Raw genomic sequence first — 25814 nt, forward strand, 5'->3', positions numbered from 1 at the left:
CTGCATATTTAAAGCATTGCTAATACTCAAGATTTGCTTGACTGAAGTGACTCTTCATGGGTGAGTTTTACAGTAGGGAGATGTCTGGCTGCAAAGATTTACAGAAGATTTGCAACAAAGTTAATGAGAGGTGTCAGGTTAGAATCCATTCAGGAGAGATGTAACATCTGCTAGCAAACCCAGCTGACATCCACAAGGTGTGTAAATGAATTAAATCTTTTTTTTTCTTTGCAGATAAAAAAGAAGTAGAACTGAGTAAGTGTGCATTAGTTCTTGAAATATAATCATCAAAACAGACCTATGCTGGAAAAAGAGATGTAAATGGAAATTAATTTATCCCATTAAAGGGAGTGGGAATTGAAAGATTTCTGTTGTTTTTCGAATATTATTTTGATAATATTTGAAATGATAAATATATTCTTGCTACTGAACTCTTCATGCCCCCATTAGGTGAAAGTATTTCCTATGCAATATTTCAATATTTCATTGCAATCCCACCTAAACCTTTAAAAAGGATCATAGTATATAACCTGTGCTGCAGAAGCATAGTACCTGTAGTCTGTCCAGAAATGAATTTCACCTGTTGTATTAATGTGGCTGATATCAATAGGCAAACATAACCCTGTCACGAAACGTTAAACTATCAAACACCATACGAGTTTTGGTGTACAAATACTGTAGCTTGTTTAGTACCATGCCAAAGCCTGTATTTATAAAGAAACACAGCCATTTCAAATGGAAAGTAATAAAAATGCTTTCATTTTAGCAATATGCATTATTCCCTTTCTCTTTATGTGGAAGGAGTTTTGCTGAATTTTGGTAGATCAGATGTCTTTTTTTTTTTCCACCCTGCTTTGAGGTCTGCTGAGGACAAGCCACTCACTATTAGAGACCGGAGAGCAGCAGCAGAGCTAACATGGATTGTCACTCTCCTAGGAAGCGCTAAGATGAAAGGGCTTCAGGCGCACTCCCAACTCTTTGTACCGGGAGCTAAAGACAGTGAAATTTGCTTGGTTTTCTGAGATAAGAGTCTGTCTCTCAAAGTGATGGAGCAGCTCTGTTTGGCTGCAATGCAACGGGGTGTGGGTAGGTAGCCAATCAGATCAAGGTTACTATACAGAAAAATTGGAAACATCTGGCTTATAGAAAAATGAAAAAACAGTCATGTAGCACTTTAAAGACTAACAGGCCCTCTGGAATCCTGCAGAGCTGGCAGGTCTGAGTTAATTTTCGTGGAAATATGTCACCCAGTTGAAATATCAGTAGGTACAGGTATAATGTTATCATACAAACATCCAATGACATTGGTTACCTTTGTGCAATATTTTTTCTGTTTCATCCACTCTCCCCCTCACCTCTCTTATGTACATTCCTCTCTAGGCTGGCTATATGGAGGGAGCAGGCTTTTCTCTGGTATTCCTCTCCTGTTTTCCTTGCTGCTGCAGCACATTTTAATCTCTTTTATAATAGAGAAGCCAGCAGCTCCTGGTAGAGACAAGCAGCTCCCCACACTGTCAGCATCACCACACACCTTGTCTGATCTGCCACCTCTGTCTGAGGCTCAGGATTTCCAGATCTGATGAAATGGTCCTGTCCTACGAAAGCTCATCACCTAATACATTATTTGTTAGTCTTTAAAGCGCTACATGACTGCTCGTTTGTTTTGTGAGGCTCAGGAGTAAGTGAAGGATGCAATACGTTGGTGACTCTGTGAGAGCCACATATGGTGTCAAAACAATTCACTAACCGGTCTGTGTGTGTTCTATTAGCATGCTTTACTTTCCTCTCTCTGTGCAAGTAAATCACTTTGTGCTTTGTCCAACATCTTCAGTAACTTTTGAATTGGTCCGTCGTCAGTATCATTCTAGTTAACTGACAAAATACGCATATTTAAATATCTATTTGAGTGGCAAAATATGTGTGCAGAACTATGGAGGTTACCCTGTCACAAGTTATAGAAGCAGAATTTTTTTTCCTATTAATCTTTCAATTCATGTCATGGAATGTGTTTGAACTGCAGCTACAAGTAATATGTTGCATATTTAAAGCATTGCTAATACGCAAGATTTACTTGACTGAAGTTATTCTTTTCATGGGTGAGTTTTATAATAGGGAGATGTCTGGGTGCAAAGATTTGCAACAGACTTGCACCAAAGTTAGTGAGAGGTGTCAGGTTAGAATCTCTTCAGGAGAGATGTAACATCTGCTTGCAAACCCAGCTGACATCCACAAGGTGTGTAAATGAATTAAATCTTTTTTTTTTCTTTGCAGATAAAAAAGATGTAGAACTGAGTAAGTGTGCATTAGTTCTTGAAATATAATCATCAAAGGAGACTCATGCTGGATAAAGAGATGCAAATAGAAATTAATTTATCACAATAAAAGAAGTGGGAAGTAGTTTTAGAAGTGTTGTAGTTTTAACCATGTTGATCCAAGCATATTAGAATGACAAGGCGGGTGACTAATAGATATTACCTCACCCATCTTGATCCCCGGTTATCATTAACCTGCAATATTTCTACTACCAAAAGGAGGAAAATCAACAGTAGATTTCTCTTTGAATTCAATGTCTGTTATTTCTTGCTTTCATTTCAGATTGGAGAAGGGTTCATAGATACGCAGGTAATGGAATACACATCTCTCCAGGGAATCAGAAATGATCTTTGTATTAAAAAAACAACTAGAAACAAAGCATTTTTTTTCTTAGAGATAATAGCTGAGGCTTTTCTCTGTTTCAACTCTGGCTTTCCCCATTCAGTTCATTCAACTAGTATAATTTATAATATGGCAAAATATACTTGACTATCAGTAAGGTAAATAATTCAGGGTGCTTTATTTTTGTGTTATGTCCAATTAAATATCAAATCTCTGAAATATTTTAGTGTAACTAAATTGTCAGAACCAAACCCAATATCAATGGAAGCTGTGCCTAAGGAAGGACAGTAGGAACTGCCCACAAGTTTACAGTTTATACTGGCATTAAACAAAAATTTTCTTTTTTAAATCCAAAGTTGTCTTTTGCAGATAACATCACTCTGGATGCAGGAACAGCCCATCCCAACATTTCCATTGCAGAGCATAAGAGTTTTACACATAAAACTGAACCTCAACAAGTTCCATCAAACCCAAAGAGATTTGATGCGACTGTCTGCGTGTTGGGCTCTGAAGGATTCACTTCTGGAAAGCACTACTGGGAGGTGGATGTTGAGAGCAGCACTGACTGGGACCTGGGAGTGGCCAGAAAATCCATACCGAGAAAAGGAAAACTTCCCTTGGCCCCTAAAGAGGGATTCTGGGTTCTAGGTTTCAGTGGGAGAGACTGTTGGGCAAAAACAGATCCATGGACCTGCGTGAAAGTACGGGAAAAGCCCAAGAAATTAGGAGTTTACCTTAATTACGACGACAGCCAGGTGGTGTTTTTTAATGTAACTGACATATCTGTTTTGTTCACATTTAATGAGTGTTCATTCTCAGAAGAGGTTTATCCTTTCTTTAAAAATTCCCACAAAGAAACAACAATGAAAATTTGTTCTCTAAGAAAAGAAGAATGAGTTTAAAGTGGCACTGCCACTCACTTATACCATCAATCAATCTGAATTTTATTTTGCCTCTAAATATATTTTGTATGTCATCTCTAAAACAGCCCCGTTATTCCTTTTATGGCTGTGAACCTGCGGCATCAAGCTTGTCCCTAATAACATTTACTCTTTATTTTTGATCTGGCATCTTAATTACTTGCTTTCAACAACACATGATTTGTTTTTATAATTCCTGATATACTGTTGTTTGACTAAGGTGTTAAGAAAAGGAGATTTGTGTTTGGAAATTTTCAGTAGAAATCACTGTCCACAATTAAGTATTCAATATTTTCAAGAGCAAATGAGGGAACTCAAAAATGTAAATGAGGTGCAGATTTATGTGTCTGGTGCCTCATTTGCATATTCTTCTTTTGAAAGAATAAAAGCAATTTAGATGTGGCTCTTTCGAAAGTAAACACCATCTTCAAAAGAACCTTTCTTCCCTTTAGAAACTGCCTGAAGCTGATAAGAGCCACAATATGTATGCAACCAGTATCATGTAGATGTATTAAACTCATTTATTTGGAACTAGCTGTGCATGTGTCGTTCCTTTATAATGTTTTGGCATTGTAAGGAGCAAAATACATAATGATTGGTAACCAGGAGGAAAGCCAAGCCCCAGAATACAGTCAGAGAGAAAATAACTGGAGAGTTAAGGAGGCCTGCTAGTACACCAGTTGTAGAATGCATCGCAGGGATCCTCTTTGCTCCCCAGGCTGCCTGGCCCTTCTCTCTGCACTGTGCAGGGTCCCTCTGACATCCCTGCTTACAGGCCAGGCTCTGGGGCTGCTCCCACTCTGACTGAATGTCTCATTGCAGATCAGGACACAGCAGAGATGAAGACAGCAGCACCTGGCAAAGCCCTTCTGTTCGTCTCTGGGTTTCCCTGCTCTTTTCTTCGCAGCAGAGTAGATGGGCTTCTTTATTGTAGATACTCATTCCACCTCAACCCAGCCTGTTCAAATGAGCAAGAAGTTAGCCACAGGTTTGCTCTTTTATGTAAGTTAGAGTAGGTCTACACAACAAAGTTATTTTGAAATAACTGCTAGCATCTACACAACGTAACCTCTTTTTTGAAATAATTTTGAAATACAGGACAGCACATTTTGAAACAAGTAAACCTCATTCCATGAGGAATAGTGCCTATTGCGAAATAACTATTTCAAAATAGAGGCTGTTTAGACAGGGAATAGAGGCTTTTTCAAAATATGCCATAGTGCATCCAATGGCTCTATTTTGGAATAGGCTTTATGTATGTAGACATCTATTTTGAAATAGCTGAGGTCTCTTTTGAAATGCATTTGTGTGTAAAAATCTCTTCTTATTTTGAAATAAGGCTGCTTTGTATCCATACCCTTAACCTGTGTCCCCTTTCAAAAGAGGAATGCAAATGAGGGAAATTGGAAATGCAAATGCAGTACTGATTTACATATCTTTCGCTTCCTTTGCATAATCTCTTTTTGGAAGAGATTCTTTCAAAAGGAAAAAAGCAGTGTGGACAAAGTACTTTTGAAAAGAAACCCCATTTTCAAAAGACTCCTTATTCCTTAAAAAATTAGGAAAACCTATCCCACAGGTCCCTCAGCCCCATAGCATTCTGGGTTTTTCGCTGGTGTAGTATGGGAAAAAATGCTCCGCAAGTGGTGAGACTTCCCCCCCCCAGCAGCAGCCAGCCCTTGAAATCTTTGCCATGGGGTGAGACTATGGGGCATATGTGAACCTCCTCTGGAGGCCAATAAAACTGGTTTAAGCAGAAGCTGTTTTCACACTACCAATAATCCGAATGCTTACATTCAAACTTCACATTAATCCCACTCAGGCTGTTGGAGTAAGACTATCGGCCATAGCACCCACTAAATTCAGAATAATGGTCTTCTATGTGTGAACAGTTACATTTGAAAATAACGCTAAATGCCTTAGATTCAATTTATGCTGTAGTATAGACACAGCCTTATTTAGTAGTATAGATGCCCGTACAATGAATAGTAATACCAATGTGATTAATATTGTTAGCACTTTCAGCATACACATGCAGTGTTTACAGCACAAGTTCCCTTAATCAGCAACCAAGAAGGTGGGGGGAGAAGGAGCCATAACCTCAAGAATACCTTCTGTGGCTGGAAAGAGAAGGGGAAAAAGAAAAGGTAACACTATGTTACACACAGGACTGCTCATCAGTTAGCCACATTCCCTGTACAGCTGCTGCTTATCTATAGTTAGTGAACTATAGGAAGGGAGGTGAAGGGTAGCAAGCTTTCTATGAAGCAGAAGAAACCGTGCTTGCCTTTGCCATTCTTCTCTCTTAGCAAGGTATTGGTTCTCCAGGTCATTATTTACATACCTTACATAGCCCAACACCCTCACGCAGCCTCAGTAAACTGGAAGTGGGGGGTTTGTGATGTCCCCTGCCACGACTTATGAAAAATGGCTTGTGAATATGAAAATATGTAACTCAAAGATGCTTTAGACAAAATATATCATGTAACCTATCCATTTGAATTAGCCAATCAGCTGAATCTCTATATCCTGTTTTTGTGCATGTATCCATGTATCTGAAGTAAGAATCTGTTTATAGTTCTATATGTGTTAATGAGGGCAATTACTGGTGCACCAGAATCTTAAGAACTCTGTGATTAAATTGACAATCTGTGAATAACCTTTTCTGTTCTGTTAGCCCAAACTGTGGTTGGTCCTAGAAAGACATGACCACATCACATAGTACTGGAATCCATGTTTCACCTGGAAGTTTTCCATGGAGATGCAAAACAAAGGATTCCTGCTCTGAGGAAAAAGTTTATTTAAGCAGTAGGAAACAGTTCTCTTTTGTCTTTAGCTGGCTTTTGAAACTGCTTAGCACACCCTAAGGAGTCAAAGATCAACTATGAATTGACGCTTTTACCTGTGATGGCAGTTACCCAGGACTGTGAGCCACCTTGTTACCTCCCTCTCCCCACCCACTTCAGCATCTTTCTGGACACTACCAGCCTCTCCATTCTTCCAGCATTTTCATCTGGCCTGTGCCAGCCCTATCTTCATCTTCCAAGTTAACATGAGCTGCACCTCAATCTGCTTTTATAGTGTTTCTCTGAGGTATCCACTCTCTGGCCCTGGCTACTCACAGACATCCTAGATCCTTTGCTTCCAAAAAGGCAGTGTATCCGAGTTTTATCTTAAATCCCACAGACCTTGCAGTAAAAAAGGCATTTATTTACAAAAAGATGCAGGTTCTAGTACAAACATGAGCAACAAAACAAACTGTTACAGTACAAAATAAAATAATCAAATGTCAACTTGGACTGATGTTCATTAATAGTTACCTTTCCTAATTATATAATAGGTTGCTCCCTAACCACCAAAGCTCACTGTGTTTCAGAGCTGACTGGAGGACTTCTGAGGAACCCGATTCCATTTCCTGTTAAGAACACTCCTCAAGATGTTCGACCTGGTGAATGGGGACAGAGGATGCCTCCCTAATCTGTTATCTTGAAACCACCTTTCGTCTCTGTTCACAGAGGCTGCGTATACACTAGCAAGTTTTTTCGAAACATTTTTCTGAACAAGGGATCTCTTTCGAAAGATCCCATAGAGCATCTACACAAAACACATTCTTTCAAAAGTAAATCAAAAGAATGAGGCACTCCTTTCAGAATCACTCTTCTTTTCCTATTTCAGGAAAGCTTTTGAAAGCTTCTTTCATAAGAAAACATGTAGATGCTCTGCAGGTCCTTTTTTTCAAAAGAGTGGTCCTCATGAGACCTGATTTTTTGATCCCTGGTACATTCTTTTGAAAGAGCAGGGGCTGCATGGACGCTCTCTTTCAAAAGAGCAGATCACTCTTTCGATCTGCTTTTTTGTGTGTGGACGTACTCTTTTGAAGAAGTTCTTTCAGAAAAGATCTTCCGGAAGGGTTTCGTTCAAAAGACCTTTATAGTGTAGGCATAGCCAGAAAGAGCAAACACCTGTCTGGTGCACTGTCACTTGCAAATGCCCACGTGGTTTTAACAGCGCGCAGTTGTTGCTGGTGGTTTTCCACTAAAAGTCTCGTGCTGGAACACAACTACACAACTTAGCCTTGCATTCCATCACCAGCTAACCTGTCATCGCCACCTAAGCTGGGGGCTTGACAACTCCTTGCTGCCCTAATAAACCATCCCATTTTCCACTGATTACTGGTTTTACTCAAGCCCATAAAGCAAACATTCAATTGAAGTATGTTGCTATTTAAATATTACCCATATATACATCAAGACTCTAAATCATTGGAAAGTTGCAAGCTTTCTGTAGCTGCCATACACACGTAACATGTTATGGGTAAATATACTGCAAGAGATATTTGGTGTAGTGAGTTTGTCAGATCTGGGGTGAGAGTTCTTTATGGAGAATGAGGGAAGGGTTTTGCAAGAATCCTCTGTGTCATTGCAACCAAGCCAGACTAGCCTTTCCTTACCCCCGCCCCCAAAAAAAAGAGAGAGAGAGAGAGAGCAGCCCCTCAGAGTCAAATGTTACGGTGCTCACCAAGGATGTGGGAGAACCATATTCAGTTCTGCACTCAGCCTGATACAGAGCAGGGGCTTAAAACCAGCACTGCCACAACCTGTGTGAGCAATGTTCTGCATAGGGCTTGCAGAGTCTCTCCCATTGATGCTCTTCCATTGTGTACAATTAACAAAATGGTCATTAGCACTGGGACTTGGATCTACATCATCCACTTCCCTACTCATTGCCCCGACAATGGGGCCAATGAGCATTGTCATATAGTGTGAAGCTAATATCTCTATGGGGTTTGCTGCTCCTTAGGAGTTGGCGACATGAAACAAAACAAAAAACTATTTCTAAAATATTCCCAGCACAAAATTGGCTGCGAAGTTCCAGGTTCTGCAGATACAGGCAGGGAGTTAGGGCATTTTCTTGACTGACTTTTTTTTATTTATTTAATCTGACAGTGATTTTTTTTGTGGGCTGAATTTCAAGACCTAAGACTTAGCAATGGCTTCTGTCCCTGCATTGGCCTTTTGTTCAGGTGTGGACTGTCCTGCATGGATTTCTTCTCTTCTCCCATCCCATGAGGCTCAGGATGGAAGCAACTAGGTGCCAGGTGCTATGTCTCTGTCCTGACAAACAGTCTGCATCGATAGTTTTGTAGGGAAATCCCAGTCTTTGATGAAGCAGATGCTGAGGGGTTCCCCAGTGCTCTCCTCAGCATGACCAGGCCTGAGGAATGGATACACTTTCTCTGAATTGTCGAGGGGAGTCTCAAATATATCAGTCAAGGCATGAACATTATAAAATGTAACTGTCCCGACATCTCTATCCAGATAAACCCCTATGACTGTCGGCCATAAATCCCACATTTGGATTTTCATATTTGCGTCAGTGGGGTGATACAGCTGCCCAGATCTCCGCAGGGACCAGCATCCCTCCACAGGGAGGTTCTCTAAGTTTTCATCTCTTACTTTGTCCCTCACAGTCTCACTCAGCACCCCCAGCTCCCAGTCTGGTTCTTCCCCAACCTGTACCTCCCAGTAGTGCCTCCCCTTCACAAACCCCTCCCTGCCCACTGCAATAAGGACTTCAGAGGCGTGCTTTGATTCTGGAAATTCAGGCTCATGCCAGACGCTTCTCACATCCATAGACAGTTTGACTTCAGCGTGTTTACAGTCTGGATCCAGAGTGATGGGAACTGGGGAGAGAAACCAGATCAAGGTTAAATAAAACCCGGGCACATCTAAACTCGAAGAGGCCTGAAAACAGTCTGTAAATATATTATCTTTTGTTAGAAAGAGGCTAGTGATCAATTGTCCTCCATGTCCAGTGAAGACAGGACAGAAAGGAATTGTCATAGTCTTCAGCCAGAAAGCATTATGCTGGATAATAGGAATAGCTCTCTAACTCCAAGAATAGTGAAGCACTAGAATAGGTTGTGGGAGGCTGTAGAATTCCTACATTGGAGGTTTTCAAGAACTATTTAGACAAGCAGCTGTCTGGGATGGTCTAGATCTATTTGGTCCCATGGAGACATAGTGAGACAAGATGAGGTCCCTTCTAGTCCAACATTTCTATGATTCTATAAGTGCCCATTAGTAATTGGGGACCTTTTTGGGTTTCAAGAAGACAGCAAACCAGAAGAAAAGCAGGGATAAAAGTAAGAGCTCAACAAAACCAGCCAGTCAATCTAAAAAATCAGTCTGTGTGTCGTTTGTCACAATTGTCGTCCTTCCTTCTGGATGTGCTACATAAGAACATGAACAGTCTATCTACAGCCATGAGACTGAGTCAACAGTCAGTTCTTTGCTCATGCAGGGGAAAGCCCATTCTTTAAGAGAGTGATTTCTCTGAGGGAAAATCTTAGTAGAAGTCTCCTCACTGAGAAGGTGTATATGGGGATTGAAATACTCCACTTTGGTGGGTGTCTGTCTCATTTACTCAGACATTTTTCAGATGGACCATTTGCAGTGCTGCAGAACAATGGCAAAGGGGAGAGGTTACATGGCCTGAGGGGTCACTCAGGCTCACTGAAGCAGGGAAGAGAAAAGCGTAGGCACTATGATGTTTCTTTAATCCCTGTCTCTCTGTGATCAGAGGGTTGCCAACTTTAATTGATTATCCTGGTACCTGTGACACGGTGACTACATTGCAATAGAAAACTTAATCCTCTTTCACAAGGGCAAAAGAATCCTGTAGTAAGATTTAGTGGAGGACAGACCATTTGTGGGACTTCTTTCTTGTATCTGGCAATGCATGCATTTGCCAGCCTAGGTCTCCAAAGGTTTGCATCCCATGCACCTTGCCTTCCCTAGCTAATTTTGGAATATAGGTTGTATTTTAAAAGATGGAATATTGGGTGACTATTGTTTAGGGTGTAGATGTGCCTGGCCATCAAGTCACCTCCATCACAATCTCTACTAGGGAGCTACAACTTTTGTACATTATAGCATTGACAAAAAATAATGCTGGCTAGGACATATGTTATGATGATAATACAGGTTGAACCTCTCTAATCCGTAATGCTCTCATCTGGCAACATCTATGGTCCAGCATGATTTTAATTACTTGGATGTCCATGTCTCATGGGTTTGGCCAAGTTTCCCATGGGCCCAGCCACCAGTCCTGGCTTTCAGGGTTCTGTGCTGTTGTTTAGCTCTAATTTACCCTGTGGTAGACAAGAGGTGGCTGTCAGTAAAGATTTAATAGAGGCCAAACCTTTTGGGTTCTGGAGGAATGTCTTTTTTTTTTTTCCCTCCTAAATCCCCAGATGATGCAGACCTTCAGGCTTTATAGGCAGCTGGGGCTTGTTAGGAGTCAGCTAGCCGCTGCTTGCAATCAAGCACCTGCCACCACTTAAGGCCTCCAGGCTCTCTATAAAAGGTTTCCCCAGGCAGCAGGGAGGGAGGAGTACCCGGGGAGAAGGAAGTTGGAGGACTGAGAGAAGTACAAAGCAGGACAGGCTGAGTGAAGCTGAGGGATGGTGGCCACCAGGTACTGGAGGGAAGTGGTGGGTGTAGAGGCCCATGGAAAGGGTGCTGCTGTGGGGTGTGGCAAAAGCCCTGCTAGCTTCCTTCCCTCCTGTGGTCCCTAGGCTGGAGTCTATAGTGCAGTGGGTGGAGTCCCTCTGCACCCTTCCCCTGGAGGGGTTCATACTCTGCCCTCCCTCAGGACTGGCCTGTGATGAAAATGGTTTGGAAAAGGGAAAGCCTTGCCCTTGGAAAGCTCCAGGGCAACAAAAGGGCCTCTTTGAGTCTGAGGAGCTGCCTGGAAGTGCAGAACCCTTAAAGAGACAGTTGTGGGTCTGCCACAACCCCTAAATGTCTTCTAAGAGCCCAGTAAGCAGTGGAAGTGTTGGTAATGCTTCTAGACAATATTGACCTCTAACAAATTCATTTGGTATTGGTCAGGTCCTATGGGTGCTGGATGAGGAGAGGTTCAATCTATAATAGCCACAGAATATACATCATGCATGAAGGATACATGTTGTTAAGCATTAATATCAGTTTTGTAGCCAAAACTGGTATGACTCTTTATAATCCTGCTTACTTTTTCCTAAGTATCCCACACACCTTGTATGAGCTGAAGCAAGTTTTGGCTTCAAGATATAGGAAATCTGCAATGTCAGGATATGTAATTCCTTTCATACAACAGGAAAGGAGTAGCCCACACATCTATTTATCCTGGTACTGACCTCTGAGGTGCCTGCATCACCTTTAGCACTTGGAACACACATACTTAGGGCAACATCCAGATGACTGGGATAAATGAGATAAAAGCTAATTGGCTAAATCTAGTTTCAAATGATGTATACAGAACCTTTTCCTGGTAAACAAGTTGGATATAAAAAGTCTAACTTTATCAATGTAACATTGGGAAGCATGTAATATTTGTTTAATTCCTGCATCAGGTGAGTTTTAATACCATTCTGTGGGGCTACTCTTGGGAGACAGGTGTCTTATAGAACCTTTTTCCTGTACCATATTAATGAACCTAACTGACTTCGGTTATTTGGTCTCTTGAACATGTCATTATGATCAACCAAAGTGTGGTCAAACAATTTATCTGAAGACCTATCTAGCCTCAGTTTGGTGTCAGCGCGGTCTCCCAGCATTATCCTACTCACCCATATAACTTCAAGCTTTCCTGAAATCTGCAAAGGAAGGAAGATGAATGTGTTAATGGAAGTTGGATTATCTTGATGGCTATAGAGAAAAACATGTCCTTCTGGAACAGATTAGAATTTTCATTTCAAGAAAACTTGGTGTGTGATGTGCAACATAGAAACCTAATCAACTTACCTAATTCCACATTCAGTCTCTCTGAAATGAAAAGAGGTTGTGTTAGTCCATATGCTTTAAGCAAAGCATTTGGGTTTAACCTAAAATCATCACATTTTTTGCTTCAGCCAGCAAAATGAAAAATCACTTATTTGCTCTGCTCTAAAAGCAGTGCCTCTCTTTGTCACAGTATGTGCCAGTATGACCTATCAGCATCTCAGCAAAAAAAAAAAGAAAAATCAGTGTTCTCCCAGATGGGGATCCTGAGGCTGGGGCTACTGGTGGTGCTCTGAGCCCCAGATGGCTCCTGGTAATGGGGCTGCAGGGTCACCTCACCTGTGACTTGGGGGTAGGGGGCAGTACCAGCATCTTTTGCTTTAAAAACCAAAAAGCACTGTGTAAATGTAATCCATGCAGTGATTAAAACAATGTGTTTCAGCTTTGGCTGAATAGGCTTCAGATTAACCTGGAAAAAAGTGGTGCTTTCATTCAGGATCTGCTCTTGATGACAGTAAGGAGATTAAATCTCTTCTGTTGTTCCTCCCGAAACACAGGAAAAACATTTTCTGTAGCTACAGGGACACAGCCAGCCTTTCTCTACGACATCACAAAAATGTGATGAGTTATCTGATGAGGAAGTCAATGTGACATCGATTTATCTAGGCATGAGATGTAGGAACCCGGTGTCTGATGGAGAAAACATGCATGCTGGGGGATGGGAGGGTGGGCTGTGTCTGATCTGGCTCATACTGTTCTCTCCATCCTGTGGTCAGGACACACAGTTTGTGGCACAGACATTTCTGTAATGACTGAGCACCACGTGCAGCAGGTGACTTCTGCTCAGTGACTTTCAAATGGGGCTACACATGCACTTACCAATCCTTTTGATTTGATCATTCAGTTCTGGGAAGAGAAGACAAACACATCAGACTCAGTGTGTGGAATTTGGAGCAGAGCAACTTGAACCATGTATCTCAGAACCAAAGATACATGGGGTGAGGTCCACAGAAATATAGAGGAGGGGCCTAGTGCCCCCTAAAATCAGTAAGAGCTAGAAACTTTCTGTATCCCACTTCTTACTGAACAAGAGCAGCAGCACTATGGGCATCAGAGCCACAGCCACCAAATCTCCATGGACAAGGTGTGTGTGGGGTGGAGGGAGTGCTGCAGTGGGGGTAGCTTCATGTCCCCGGGGAGGTGGGGCCTTGCGTAGAAGGGGCAGGGTTGAGGGAAGCTAGCCCTCAGTGCCACCAGGAACATGGTGGTGGTCAGGAGCTCCAGGTCCCCTTGAAACACTGGGCCCCTATGGAGTTATCTCCCTTGCCCCTTCCTCCATCGGTGAGCCTGACTACATGTAACTTGGGCTACGTCCACACTCCACTGATCCTTTGGGATAAGTGGTAGTGTCTGCTTAGTGTTTTAAGGTGGGAGACGTTAGCAATCAGGGTAGGGCTCCTCGGCAGAGGTGGGAGGAAGGAAGCAGAACCCAGAAATTAACTAACAGGAAATTGTTTTGGTGTATCAAATAAGATACAATAAGTTAATTAAGAACCCAGTAACGAATCATACATCAGTGGGTTTGTCCTTCACTGATGAGGGGAGACGGGAACGGGCTGTGTCACAGCTGAAAATGTTCCTGGAAAAAGGTCAGGCCCAGAAAACCATGGAAAGGAACCTACCTTTAAAGACTCAGAGTGTTCCTTGAGCTGGAAGAGGCTCAGTCCAGCCATCCCTGAAACTCACTCCTGTGTCACACAAAATAGCCCAGGAACAGATCTATGTGTGAAAGAGAAGGAAGGAGACTGAAAATATCTTTCATCTCTTCAGCAAAGGAATGTGTGTGAACTGTGAACAGGGAAAGTGAAAGCACAAGAGAGCCACTTACATATTAATCTTTGATTCCAGTAACTTCACTGATAATGGATTTTTCAGTTGAAGGTAGGAACCAGAAATTCTAGGGGAAAAAATCCTTTCATGTTAAACTGAAAGGGATTATTTTATTTGGGTATTTTGATATAAACACATTCACAAAGCAGCCCATGAGTACATCCTCCCTTCCCAGAGATTAAGGTGCTTTCCTGGGTTACAGTAGGCCTAGGCTCATTTCCCCATCTTCCTGATGTGTGGAAAGGATTTAAAGCTTCTGCCTGCAAAATGAATTTACCAGCTCCTGGAATCAATATGGTGTTTGCATTCACTGTTCTAGCCATGGGACTGGCAAAAGAGAATAAAAATGTCTCATATATTTCAACCCAAAGTGATTTCTTTACATTTTCTTTTTGGAACGACCAGTGGGGGGAAAAAACATTATTTGCCCACAGAGAACAAGAAGTCTTGTGGCACCTTTATAGACTAACATATTTTGGAGCATAAACTTCTGTGGGCAAAGACCCACTTCATCGGATGCATGACTGGGGGGCAGGGTTCAGAGGGGTATTTAAAGAGTGGGGTCCCAGTAAGAGGGAGGGCCAGAGCTGACAAGGTCTATTCAGCAAGGTGGAAATGTCCCAGTATCAACAGTACTTATAAAAAGATGGGGGGACATGGGCCATTGTCAGAGTCTGATGTGGAGATGTTAACACCTAGGGCAGAGAAGCTCCTTTTGTAAGGGGCGAGCCACTCCCAGTCTCTGTTTAATCCATGGTTAAAAAAAGAGGAAAGAAGGGAAAAAAAAACGCCAAAGAGGAGCCGGTACTCAGCTCTGCTGTGGGGGGCAGAGCTGCTTGGGTTTGGGAACTGGGCTTAGCATAGTAGCCCATAAACAGCAGCAAACTAACAGTCTGGTCTGCAGAGGGGCAGCTTGGCTCAGGCCAGGGATAGGGGCTCTCAGGTTTTGTGGAGTCCCATGGAGGATAGGGGACAGGACTCACCAGGGAGCAGAGGCAGAAAGAAGGGAACAGGGGAGCTGAATCATGGAGGAGGGTGGAGCCCCTAGGACATGTCATGAGGTAAAAAACACAGGGTTCAGAATGTGGGAGAGGGCTCCAGAATGGGGCAGAAGGTTGAGGTGTAAGAGGAAGTAAGGGCTCTGGCTGGCAGTGCAAGCTCTGACGTAGGGCTGGGGATGAGAAGTTTGGGGTGCAGGAGGAGGCTCCAGGCTGGGGCCCAGGGGTTTGGAGTGTGGGAGAGGGCTCCGCCTGGCCCACCAACAGGGGGGATAAAAGGATCAAGTGCCCAGGGGCCCATGCTGTTTTAAAAGGCCTGGGAGCTCCTTCCTGCTTGGGCAAGGGTGGAGCTCCCCCGCCTTTAGAGATGCTAGCCCCCAGCTCCATTCTTTCTGTCTGTGTTCTACCCCCCAAGGCCAGTGCCTGTAGGTGCCCTGGTCCCTGTCCCCCAAGGCCAGAACCACAACCTCTAACTCCTGGAGAGGAGACAGAAGAAGGTGAGGTATAGGAGAAACATGGGAAAGATGGGGGTCAGAGGCAGTGAGTTTGGGCTGCCCTGGTTTAAGTTGGAGGTGATAACACAGAAGTGGACGTTATTTTTTTGATGCAAGGACTGCACTTTTATATGGAAAGGGTGTGTGGCATGGGATGGAGGTTGGGCGCAGAAGAGAGTGTAGAGTAGGAGACTGGGAAGCAGGATTGGCTGTGGGGTATGAGGGAATTTGGATGAAGGAGAGGCTGTGGTGGGGTTTGGGGTGCAGGCCCCAGACGGGATGTGGGTACAGGAGAGAATTCTGGCCTGGGAGAGGGAAGTAGAAACGGGCAGGATCTGAGAAGGTGGTGTGACCTGGGATGGAGAGGGGCAGTTGGGCCCAAGGTTTAGATGGGAAATCAGGTCACTGTTTGAGGGAGATAAACCAACAATGGCAGTTTTCAATGGGAGCTTGGGAGAGGCAGCATGAGGCCAGGGGTGACAATTTCCAAGCCTTTCGGGGCTTATGAGTTACAAGCACTGAAAATATTTTTACAGAGTGGGGTATTAGAAGGTAGGTATGTTGTATATGCCAGGTGGCAGGTTAGAAGGTATGAGAATGGCATAGTGTATACAGGAAGGATCAGAAGACATTCTGTGCTGTATCAAACACAGAGAGGTATTGAAAGGCATCAGGTATGGAATAGTATATGGCTGCACTTTCAAAGATATGCGTATAGCGATTTAGCTGTAGGGAATCCACTGACTTCAATCACTTTACAGCAGGGTAAAATTGGCCCAGTAGATTTCATTCTTTTTCTATACTGCTACAAAAATATCGAATGACTTTCATCGTTCCAGAAATCCCAAGCATCCTACAATTAATTTTGTTTTGTTCCTGTATGCTAGTGTAACAAAAACTAAAAGAGGAATTTAAAGCTAAGCCATTAAGCACGACGTGGCAAGTAATTTACAGCTCTCTCCTCCCAACCAGAGTTGTTTGTTAATACACCTGATTCCTGCCCTGCCATACTTCCTGTTATTTCACTGGGAGCCTGTGTGCAGCTTTTTTGATCCTGACTGCACACCTCTCGCTGTTGCAGATCTGTGCCCTCTCTGCAGTGGTAAGTCTTTCTTCTTTTTTCTGTAAGACAAAAAGATGCTTTCTAAGTAATGGCCTGTGACCTGTAAACTCCTTTAACTTTTGCCCAAGCTGTTGGGCCCGTGCATTCTCTCCAAAGTCCCTCATCCTCTGACATGCAGGATTAAAATCTGTTGGGATCATGGGAGTCTGATGAGTTCAGGAGTCATGTGGCTGGGGTGGGCATCTGGGGAAGAGGAAGAGCCAGGAGCTGGTGATGGGGGCAGGAATTTGCAGAGGTGAGGCAGTGAGGCCAGGGGTGATCCATGGAGGCCTGAAGAAGCAGTTGGAGCCAATCTGGGGAGATGAGGGAGGTGAGCCTGGGTTGTAGTAGGGGCTACAGGGACAGTGAGCAAGTGGGGAAGGCAGCAAGAGGCAGGAGATGAACGTTCAACTTTCTCCAAGTCTGGCTTTGAGTGGGAACGTGGTGAGATGCATGGAGGGAGTCTGAATTTATTTCTAAACTTTCAAACCTGAATAACAGAATCAAATGGCGTCTGATTAAAAATAGTTCTCGCATGACTTTTATTTTCAGTGTGTGTGTGTGTGTGTGTGGTATTTGCAAATATATTCATTAGACCTTGGGATTTTATTATGCTTTTTACTAGTTTTCCTGAAAAGTGGGTGCAAGGACAGTCTGTGTTAAAATTGGTTTCATTTAGTAATGTTCTCCATTATTAGCTTTGCACAATGGCAAAAAGAAGTGTGGAAGTTTCCTATGCAAAGGAAGCTAAATCACCAATGCCCAGTAAATCAATAATTGCAACTGACTGTTATGGCATTCATAATTATGTATACAGCAGTAAAGAGCGTTACTGTGACGCAGTGGAGGGTTAAGGCTTGGGTTGTGTTGTGCTTATATTTATTCACAAGACTGATTGTGGCACTTTATTCTGACATAGCAGCAAGCACACATCAAAGACCCAAATGACAGAATGCATAAGAATTTGTGAACGATTCTTTTTTGACTCTCAAGCGTCAGAGCCAGCAATGGCAAATTGAGTACTATAGCTTCACCAGCACCGTAATTCTGGATGTTTGTTACCCCTTGAAGTGCCCAATCTTTATCCTCATCTTGCTGAGTTATTAGTCCCTATCTCTTCACCTAGGTCTACACTGGCCCCAAACTTCGAAGGGGGCATGTTAATCAGGGTGACAGCAGATTACTAATGAAGGGCTGCAGTGAATAGACAGAACTTCATTAGGCTAATTCTCCCCCGCAGCAAATTTGAATTAAAAAAGGGAAAAAGCATTCTTTCAAAGATGGGGCTTACTTTCAAAAGAGCAGTGTCTACACTGCTTTTCTTCTCTCAAAAGAAGCTATTTTGAAATAGGAATATGCAAATGAGGTTTGAGATGTGCAAATTTGTACCTCATTTGCTTTTTTGATTAACATCATTTGCATACCTCTTTCGAAAGAGGAATGCAAGTGTAGACACATCCTTAGACTATGGCAACATTTCACAACGTAATGTCCAAGGTAACACAGTCCCTTCTTCACTTAGTTTAATATTTTCCTTTCACTGTATTTACTCTGCATTTATTGAAATTGATCTTTATTCACCCAGCTGGTTTCGTTCAGTGAAACTACTCAGAGCCTTCTATTTCTAATTAATCTAAGTAATTTTGCATCATCATCATCATTGCTACCTCGCTATTCCTCCCCACTTTCTATATAATTAGTGAACATAGTCAACAACACTTGATCTGAGGTCATCCCACAGTCAGCTTTTTGTCATGAAGAAGTAAGGACCATTTCATTCTACTTTTTACTTTCTCCTAGCCAAGTTGTGATCCCTTGTTGCACTTCAGTTCTCCCCCCGGGACTAAATGTCTTTAGTGGTCTCTAATAAGGGGCAAGCTGTGAGGGACTCCTGAGAATCACATGGAAGTGTTCTCAGAGAAAGTTTATAGAAGGAGAAAGACTGTGAAGGCAACTCTAGTGTGGAACATATGACTTTTGGACATCTACATACGTTTTGTTTATTTCAAACAGTTCTTCTTGTCCACTACACAGGGTAGTGAGCCACAATTTTCTATTCCAGAATCAGTGCTGGTTAGACCGTAATCATTTCATGATCTCCCACTGTTTCATTGTTCTATTTGTAATGGCTTCAATCAACTTGTCAGGTGTAGATCTAAGGCTTCCTACACTGACATTTCCCAGATCACCGTGAGAGTCCTTAAAAATTTTAGGACAATGTTTGCCACCATTCAATATTCTGTAATGGTAATTTGTAGTTCGGGACTGGATACTTTTGATAGAAGTTGAACCATGTTAAACTCCCTTGGAATTCTAACATAGACCATCTGTGCCCATCCCTGGGCTCACTGCAATTGAAATGATTGGTTTTTCCAAGCATTTCTTCTTCTGAGACCTTCATCTCAGAGATGATCTCATCTTCTTTGTCAGAAATGGTCAGGGCAGGTGTAGGTCTCTTACCCTGTATTTAGGGTAGATGCAAGTAAATCCTTGAGCTTTCCAGCAATGTCCTGTCCTTCCTTAATTTCTCCTTCCATTCACTGCTTCCTGGATCTAAAAGTCTTAAAGAATCTCTTGATAGTTGTTACACCTTGAGTGATTTGCCCTTCAAAATCCATTTTGATCCCATTAGTTTCCTTCTTTCATATCCCCTGCTTTCATTTATTCTCCTCCTTACTTGCTTCATGAGGGTCAGATTTTCAAATACTAAAGTGTTTCTATTTTAGTTAAAAAATAAATCCTTTGGAAACTTGCTCTTTCACCATAATGGTTTACTACTTTCCTTCCTGTTCCCTTGTTATTCAGCAATAATACAAAAACTTACAACATGGTTATTTTTAAGCATCCCTGACACCATAGTGGGTTCTATTTCCTTATTACTTTTGGGCCTTTTAATTTCTTTCCACACTACCTCATCATTAATATGCAGTTCCTTTTCCACCACCCTTCCCTTCATGTCTATTCACGGGGTCAAAACCGGACAGGACAGGATTTATGGAATTCGCTTCAACACAGAGCTGATTAGGGTTTACAGCAATTTATTCACAAGATATACATTAACAAGCAAAGTACAACAGGATGTATATATCTGGACAAGAGGCTATTTGGCATTCTTACGTCCGTGTCTGCCACAGGGCGTTCCAGTCCCGAAGTGATAAGTAAGTGCCCTAATACAAAACAGAAAGTATGAGATTAGCTAAAGGATACCAAAATTTTCACCCTTTCTATGCAGAAAACAGAGGCGAGGGATTCTAACAAACAAGCAGAAATATTCATTTTGTCGTAATACAAATTATGTAATTAGTAAAATGTGGGCGCATTCTCTCCTTACTGAGGCATTTGGTCTCTATTTCCCACCCACAGTACACACATTTACTCATGCCTAGTTTTCAAGAAGCAATCTCTTTTTTTTTTTTAACCCTCAGAAACCCTTGAAAAGAGCACTGGTAAGTCTGCATTCTTTGTTCTTCTTTTTTTCTTCCAATCCCATTAAAATATTTATTTCTGATTCAATGATATCATCACCATAAGAGGTAAGAACCATCACTGAGTTGCAGACAACACACCTTTTTAGGCACTGGGATAATTTTAAGGAAAGCCAAACAAGAGGAAATGCCTTTTGAGAACCTAAAATGAGGGAATTCTGTGGAGGGTTTAACAGAATTCCTGACCACCCAAACCTACAGAGTCAGTTTGTGGTCAGGATTTTTTTGGGAACTCACTGGCATAAAATTTTAGACTGTCTCTTTCCCATTATTTTGCTTAAACATTTTGTGAAAATTATTTGTCAATGATGTAATATTGATCAAAAATCATAAAGAGGAATTAATAGGCTGTGCTGCTTGTTTGTTTGTTTGAACTCAAAAAATCTGTTTCCACTTCATCCCTTACATTTATCCAGTAATTTTAATTAGGCTTCCAGCAAACACACACACAGCAAATGACCCCAAACAACAAAAATTCTTCTCTTAGGCTATTGATACACTATAGCTGTAACTCGAAATAACTTAAGGATTTGAGAACAACAAGAAGTCCTGTGGCACCTTATAGACTAACAGATATTTTGGAGCATAAGGTTTCGTGGGCAAAGACCCACTTCATCAGTTGCATGAGTTGGGGTAGGGAGGTGGTTTCAGAGATCACAAAACAGTAACTCTAAGCCTGGAACCAATTCCTGCAACAAACCCTGCTGCCAACTCTGCTCACATATCTACACCAAAACAAAAAGCAGTCAAGTAGCACTTTAAAGACTAGCAAAATAACTTATTAGGTGAGCTTTCGTGGGACAGACTCATTTCTTCAGACCATAGCCATACCAGAACAGACTCAATATTTAAGGCACCGATAACCAAAAACAGTAATCAAGGAGGACAAATCAGAAAAAAATGATCGTCTGTCCAATATACAAAGCATCTGGGCATTGTTGGCACAAGATGGCATATATGATGTTAGTTGAGGAGCATGAGAAAGTGCCCGTGATTCTGTGAATAAGCTAGTTAGGTCCAGTGACGGTATCTCCAAAGAAGATATGTGGAAAAGCTGGCAGTGGGCTTTGTTGCAAGGAAAGATTCCAGGACTGGTATTCCTGGGGTATAGACTGTGGGTATTCATGAAGATCCTCATCCGCTGTTACATATCTACACCAGTGATATCACAAGACCTTACATCAACCACACCATCAGGGGATCCTTTACCTGCACATCTACTGATGTAATATATGCCGTCATGTGCCAGCAATGCCCCACTGCAATTTACGTTGGCCAAACTGGATAGTCTCTACGTAAAAGAATAAATGGACATAAATCAGACATCAGGAATGGTAATGTACAGAAGCCTGTGGGAGAGCACTTCCAACTCCCTGGACACTCAGTGGCAGATTTAAGGGTGACAGATCTGAAACAATGAAATTTCAAAAATCAAATGGAGAGAGAAATCTCTGAGCTGCAATTCATTTGCAAATTTGACTCCATTAACCAAGGATTAAACAGAGACTGGGAGTGGCTCGCACCTTACAAAAGGAGCTTCTCTGCCCTAGGTGTTAACATCTCCACATTACACTGACGGTGGGCCATATCCCTCCATCTTATCTGACCTGTTTTTTCTTCTCTTCATACATACCACTTATAATGGGCCTTTTCCACCCTGACTAAATAGACCTTGTCAGCTCTGGCCCTCCCCTTACTGGGACCCCACTCTTTCAATAACCACCTGAAACCACCCCCCGACTCATGGATCTGATGAAGTGGGTCTTTGCCCATGAAAGCCTGTGCTAGAGCTTCATGAGGGTCAGATTTTCAAATACTAAAGTGTTTCTATTTTAGTTAAAAAATAAATCCTTTGGAAACTTGCTCTTTCACCACTAAATATCTGTTAGTTTGTAATGTGCAACAGGACTTCATGTTGTTCTCGAAGATACAAACTAACATGGCTCCCTCTCTGATACTTAAGCAATTTGCACAATGGAAACTGTGTAAATTATTTCAAGTTAACATGTTTCAAATGTGGTGCAGTCCAAATGGCACCATAGCTCGAAATAAGCAGCTATTTCCAAGTTTTCGCTACCCCTCTCATGATAAGGGATAGCAGAATTGCAATAATGAGCTCAGAAGAGCACTGCTATTTGTATCCTGAAACAGCAACTACAGAGTAGCCATAGCCTTATTTTTTTAAATGGAAAGACACTTCTGGATCAGGACAATTCAAAGAGGTGGATATATTCTGTAACTGACTTTTTTTTTTGTCTTGTTCTACAGAAAAAAAATGATTATGGGTAACTCAAGAATACAAAATAAGTTACTTAGAGGCACAGTTCTTATCTTCTGTTTCATAATAATTGGGATGATCTTCACTCATTATTTCAGTAAGAAAATCTTCCTTCTACATTTCTAAACTTTCTTCATATTTATAATAGAAAGCCAAATGTTACACTGTCATGCCGTATACCTACCCAGCATGGTCCTGTAGGAACAAATCAGCAGGCATGGGTCTTTGTCCCTGTTTGGTAGTTGGCTCGCCTAAGAAAATAACAAACTAAGACAAGTGACTTGTGTAGTTTATTCTGAAAGTTCTGGCTCAAAACTGTTGTGTACCTGCACCTCTTGCCCAATTTACAGGTGCCTGAATCATGTCAGATTCAAAGAAGCCACAATTCCTTGTGACATCTGGGTAACCTCAAGGAAACTGGTTAGCGTGTGTGGAAGGTTATATTATGTTCTTTTCTTAAAACAGTACTTCCTTAAACACAATGATTCTTTAAAACAAGAGTAAATGTTCATCTTTTCTCAGTGCAATTTATGTGATTAGTAAAATGTGGGCACACTCTCCTTCATTGGGGCATTTGTATTATTTCTCACCTGAGTGAATATATACTAATGCACAGTTTTGAGAAAATGTGTAAAACTTTTTTTTCCTTTTTTCATCTCAAGCCATTCAGAACGTCACAGGTGAGTCTGCATTCCATGTTGTTTTTTCAAGCACAGTAATAAATTCATTATTGCTTCAGTTATATCATAGTAATAAAAGGTAAGAACCATTGCTGAGTTGCTGACGACAGCTCTTTTAGGCACTGTGGCAGTGTTGAGGAAAGTCAAACGAGAAAAGTGTGTTTTGAGAACCTAAACTGAGGGAATGCTACAGCGATTTTAATGAAACCATAAAACCTACAAAGTCAGTTTGTGGTCAGGATTTATTAGCAGCTCACTGGGATAAATTATAGGCTGTCCCTTTTCCCTTGTTATGCTTAAAGATTTTGCATGTTGTGAAAACTCTCTTTTTTTAAATCTCTCTGATGTAATATTGAGTAAGAAAAATAAAAAATTAGATATTACAATTCCTGTTTGTTTGCCTGTCTTGAAATCCTGACAGGCCTCTATCCATTCCATGCCTTTGGTTTGTCAAGACATTTTAATTGAGTTTCCATCAAACACACATGACAAATGGTGCCGAACAACCCAGAATAGTTCTGTATCTTTAAAGTAGAAAGATACCTCTGAATCAGGACAAATGAATGTGTTGGATCTTCTCAGTAGGTAATGACAACTTTTATGTGTTGTTCTACAAAAAACAAAAACAAAAACTTGAGCCCAAATTAGAACAAGATTTTCAGAGGTGCAGGTATTGTCCACATTACTATAATAATCTTCATTTATTATTCTTTAAATATGAAATTATCCCTTCTATGTTTGTAAACTTTCTTCATTTTTATAATATAAGGCCAAATTCCATGTAAACCAAACAATATGTTCTTTTCTTGTTTTTAATTTCTTTGTATTGTTGTAGTGGTAATAATTTTAAAGGTGTTATTGATTTTAGGGACATGCTAGTCCTATGTTATTCAAATATGTATCTGTTTTATTGACCATTGTTTTAAATTATCTTTCTGTTTATTCTAGTGTGTGCAGTAGCATATGGTTATGATTCAATATTAAATCACTTATTCAATAGTTGTTTTAGTGTGTACAATACATTAGACATATTCCTGATATAAAAAAAAACCAAAATTGGCATACACTTGTAACTCTAAAAATAGCTTCTTTTTAAGATCTCAAACTCCTCATACTGCTTTTGAACTGTATACAGAGTCCATTGATTTCATAGGGTAGTAACCTGTGGAGCTAAACATATAACATTGGGTAATATACAGTATCATTTTTAAAGGTTCAGTTGTTTCAAAAGAAATTCCATATAAAATACCCATGATATCAGAGCAATGTAAATATTAATTAGCATTAATTATCACTTATTTTTTTACCGCCAGTACCAAGAGATGTCAGGAGGCAGCTTCAGGGTAAGTCTTCTCCTTCTTTGTGGTCACTCGATAACGAGTAGGACATCTTCATGTCACCCTCCTATTCGTGAGTCCATTTCAGGGTAAGTACAAGCATCTCTTACAGACAAATAAAAAAGTAGCTCGAGTTTTCACACAAATGGAGTAGGACATTGCTCTCTGGTCACCACAGTGGACCTCACTGGCAACAAATTGCAGGATAAATCCTATTCAGCTAATCAGCAAAGGAAAAGGCTTGTTGATTGCCCTCTGTGGCCCCTTCAGCACTCTCTGCTCCCAGGGCAGGCCAAAGAGTAACTGCTTATTGCAAGCTAATGCTACACTAACAAATACATTGGAAAAAACAGCTGGTCAAAGAGACCTGTATCCAGATATTTTTTCAGTGAGCAATGGCTTTTCAACAAAAAGGTAAAATATGTGAGAAAAGTGTTCACTTTGCCTGGATATTTGTGACAAAATGTGAAAAATTTCTTCTGAGTTTGAAAATAAGTTTAGATGTATTCAGTTTTCTTCCACATCTCTCTCGTTTCCCTTCATACAGAAGTGAAAGCAGAGGGAACCCACCTTTATCCATTGCCTACTCTCTATATTTTTGGGAAATTTTCACTGAAACTTTCTTGCAAAACAATTTCTTTCTTGGTTTTTCAAAAGGGTTCTCAGCAAATAATTGCCATTTTTTATATGTTCTGTTGGAAATTTGATTATAAGGGGAACCAGCAAAAGAACATAGAAAATAGCATCACTGGAATTCTTGGGGTTTTTTAGCATGATGTTCACCCCATGATCAGTCTCAGATTAAAACCCCCAGTTAGAATCAGTTCTGACAAAAAGTTGATGGTGCTTGCCAGAAGTGCATTCTCCATCAGCCTTGCTTCTTAACTTTTCAATAGCAAAATACATCCCGATTATGAACTGGTGGTACCTGAAAATATCTAGTAGCAAGTGGCAGGGGATAATACTGCTGTTGAGAGCATTGCTGGGATCCTTGCTGGGTACCGTGTCCAGTCCTGGTGTCTAAAGAACACTAAACCTGGGAAGAATTTCAAATGATTGTATGTCATATCAGGATAGTGGATGAAATCAGGCCAAGCCAAATTGAATGGGAAATAGCCCTGTCATGTGAGAATGGATAGGAACATACTACAGCTAAGAGCAAGGGACCTCAGTCCTTTTTGCTCTAATGCTACAAGCAAATGCTTATAGTACA

General features: G+C 41.3%; 2 protein-coding genes across 2 annotated transcripts in view; both read left to right on the forward strand.

Annotated features, from left to right (window-relative positions):
• Positions 1–4078, forward strand: part of LOC142024594 (uncharacterized) — a 42734-nt gene extending 38656 nt beyond the window's left edge. The window contains exons 13-16 of the mRNA XM_075016723.1: positions 235–255; positions 2272–2292; positions 2596–2622; positions 3025–4078. Coding sequence (XP_074872824.1) covers positions 235–255; positions 2272–2292; positions 2596–2622; positions 3025–3551 — 596 coding nt within the window. The 3' untranslated portion in view covers positions 3552–4078. The remainder of the gene's footprint in view (positions 1–234; positions 256–2271; positions 2293–2595; positions 2623–3024) is intronic.
• Positions 1–25814, forward strand: part of LOC142025194 (scavenger receptor cysteine-rich domain-containing protein DMBT1-like) — a 903096-nt gene that overhangs the window by 396185 nt on the left and 481097 nt on the right. The gene's annotated exons all lie outside the window — the stretch shown is intronic.

The sequence above is a fragment of the Carettochelys insculpta genome, chromosome 22, assembly GCF_033958435.1.
Source record: "Carettochelys insculpta isolate YL-2023 chromosome 22, ASM3395843v1, whole genome shotgun sequence".
NCBI classification, from domain to species: Eukaryota; Metazoa; Chordata; order Testudines; family Carettochelyidae; genus Carettochelys; species Carettochelys insculpta.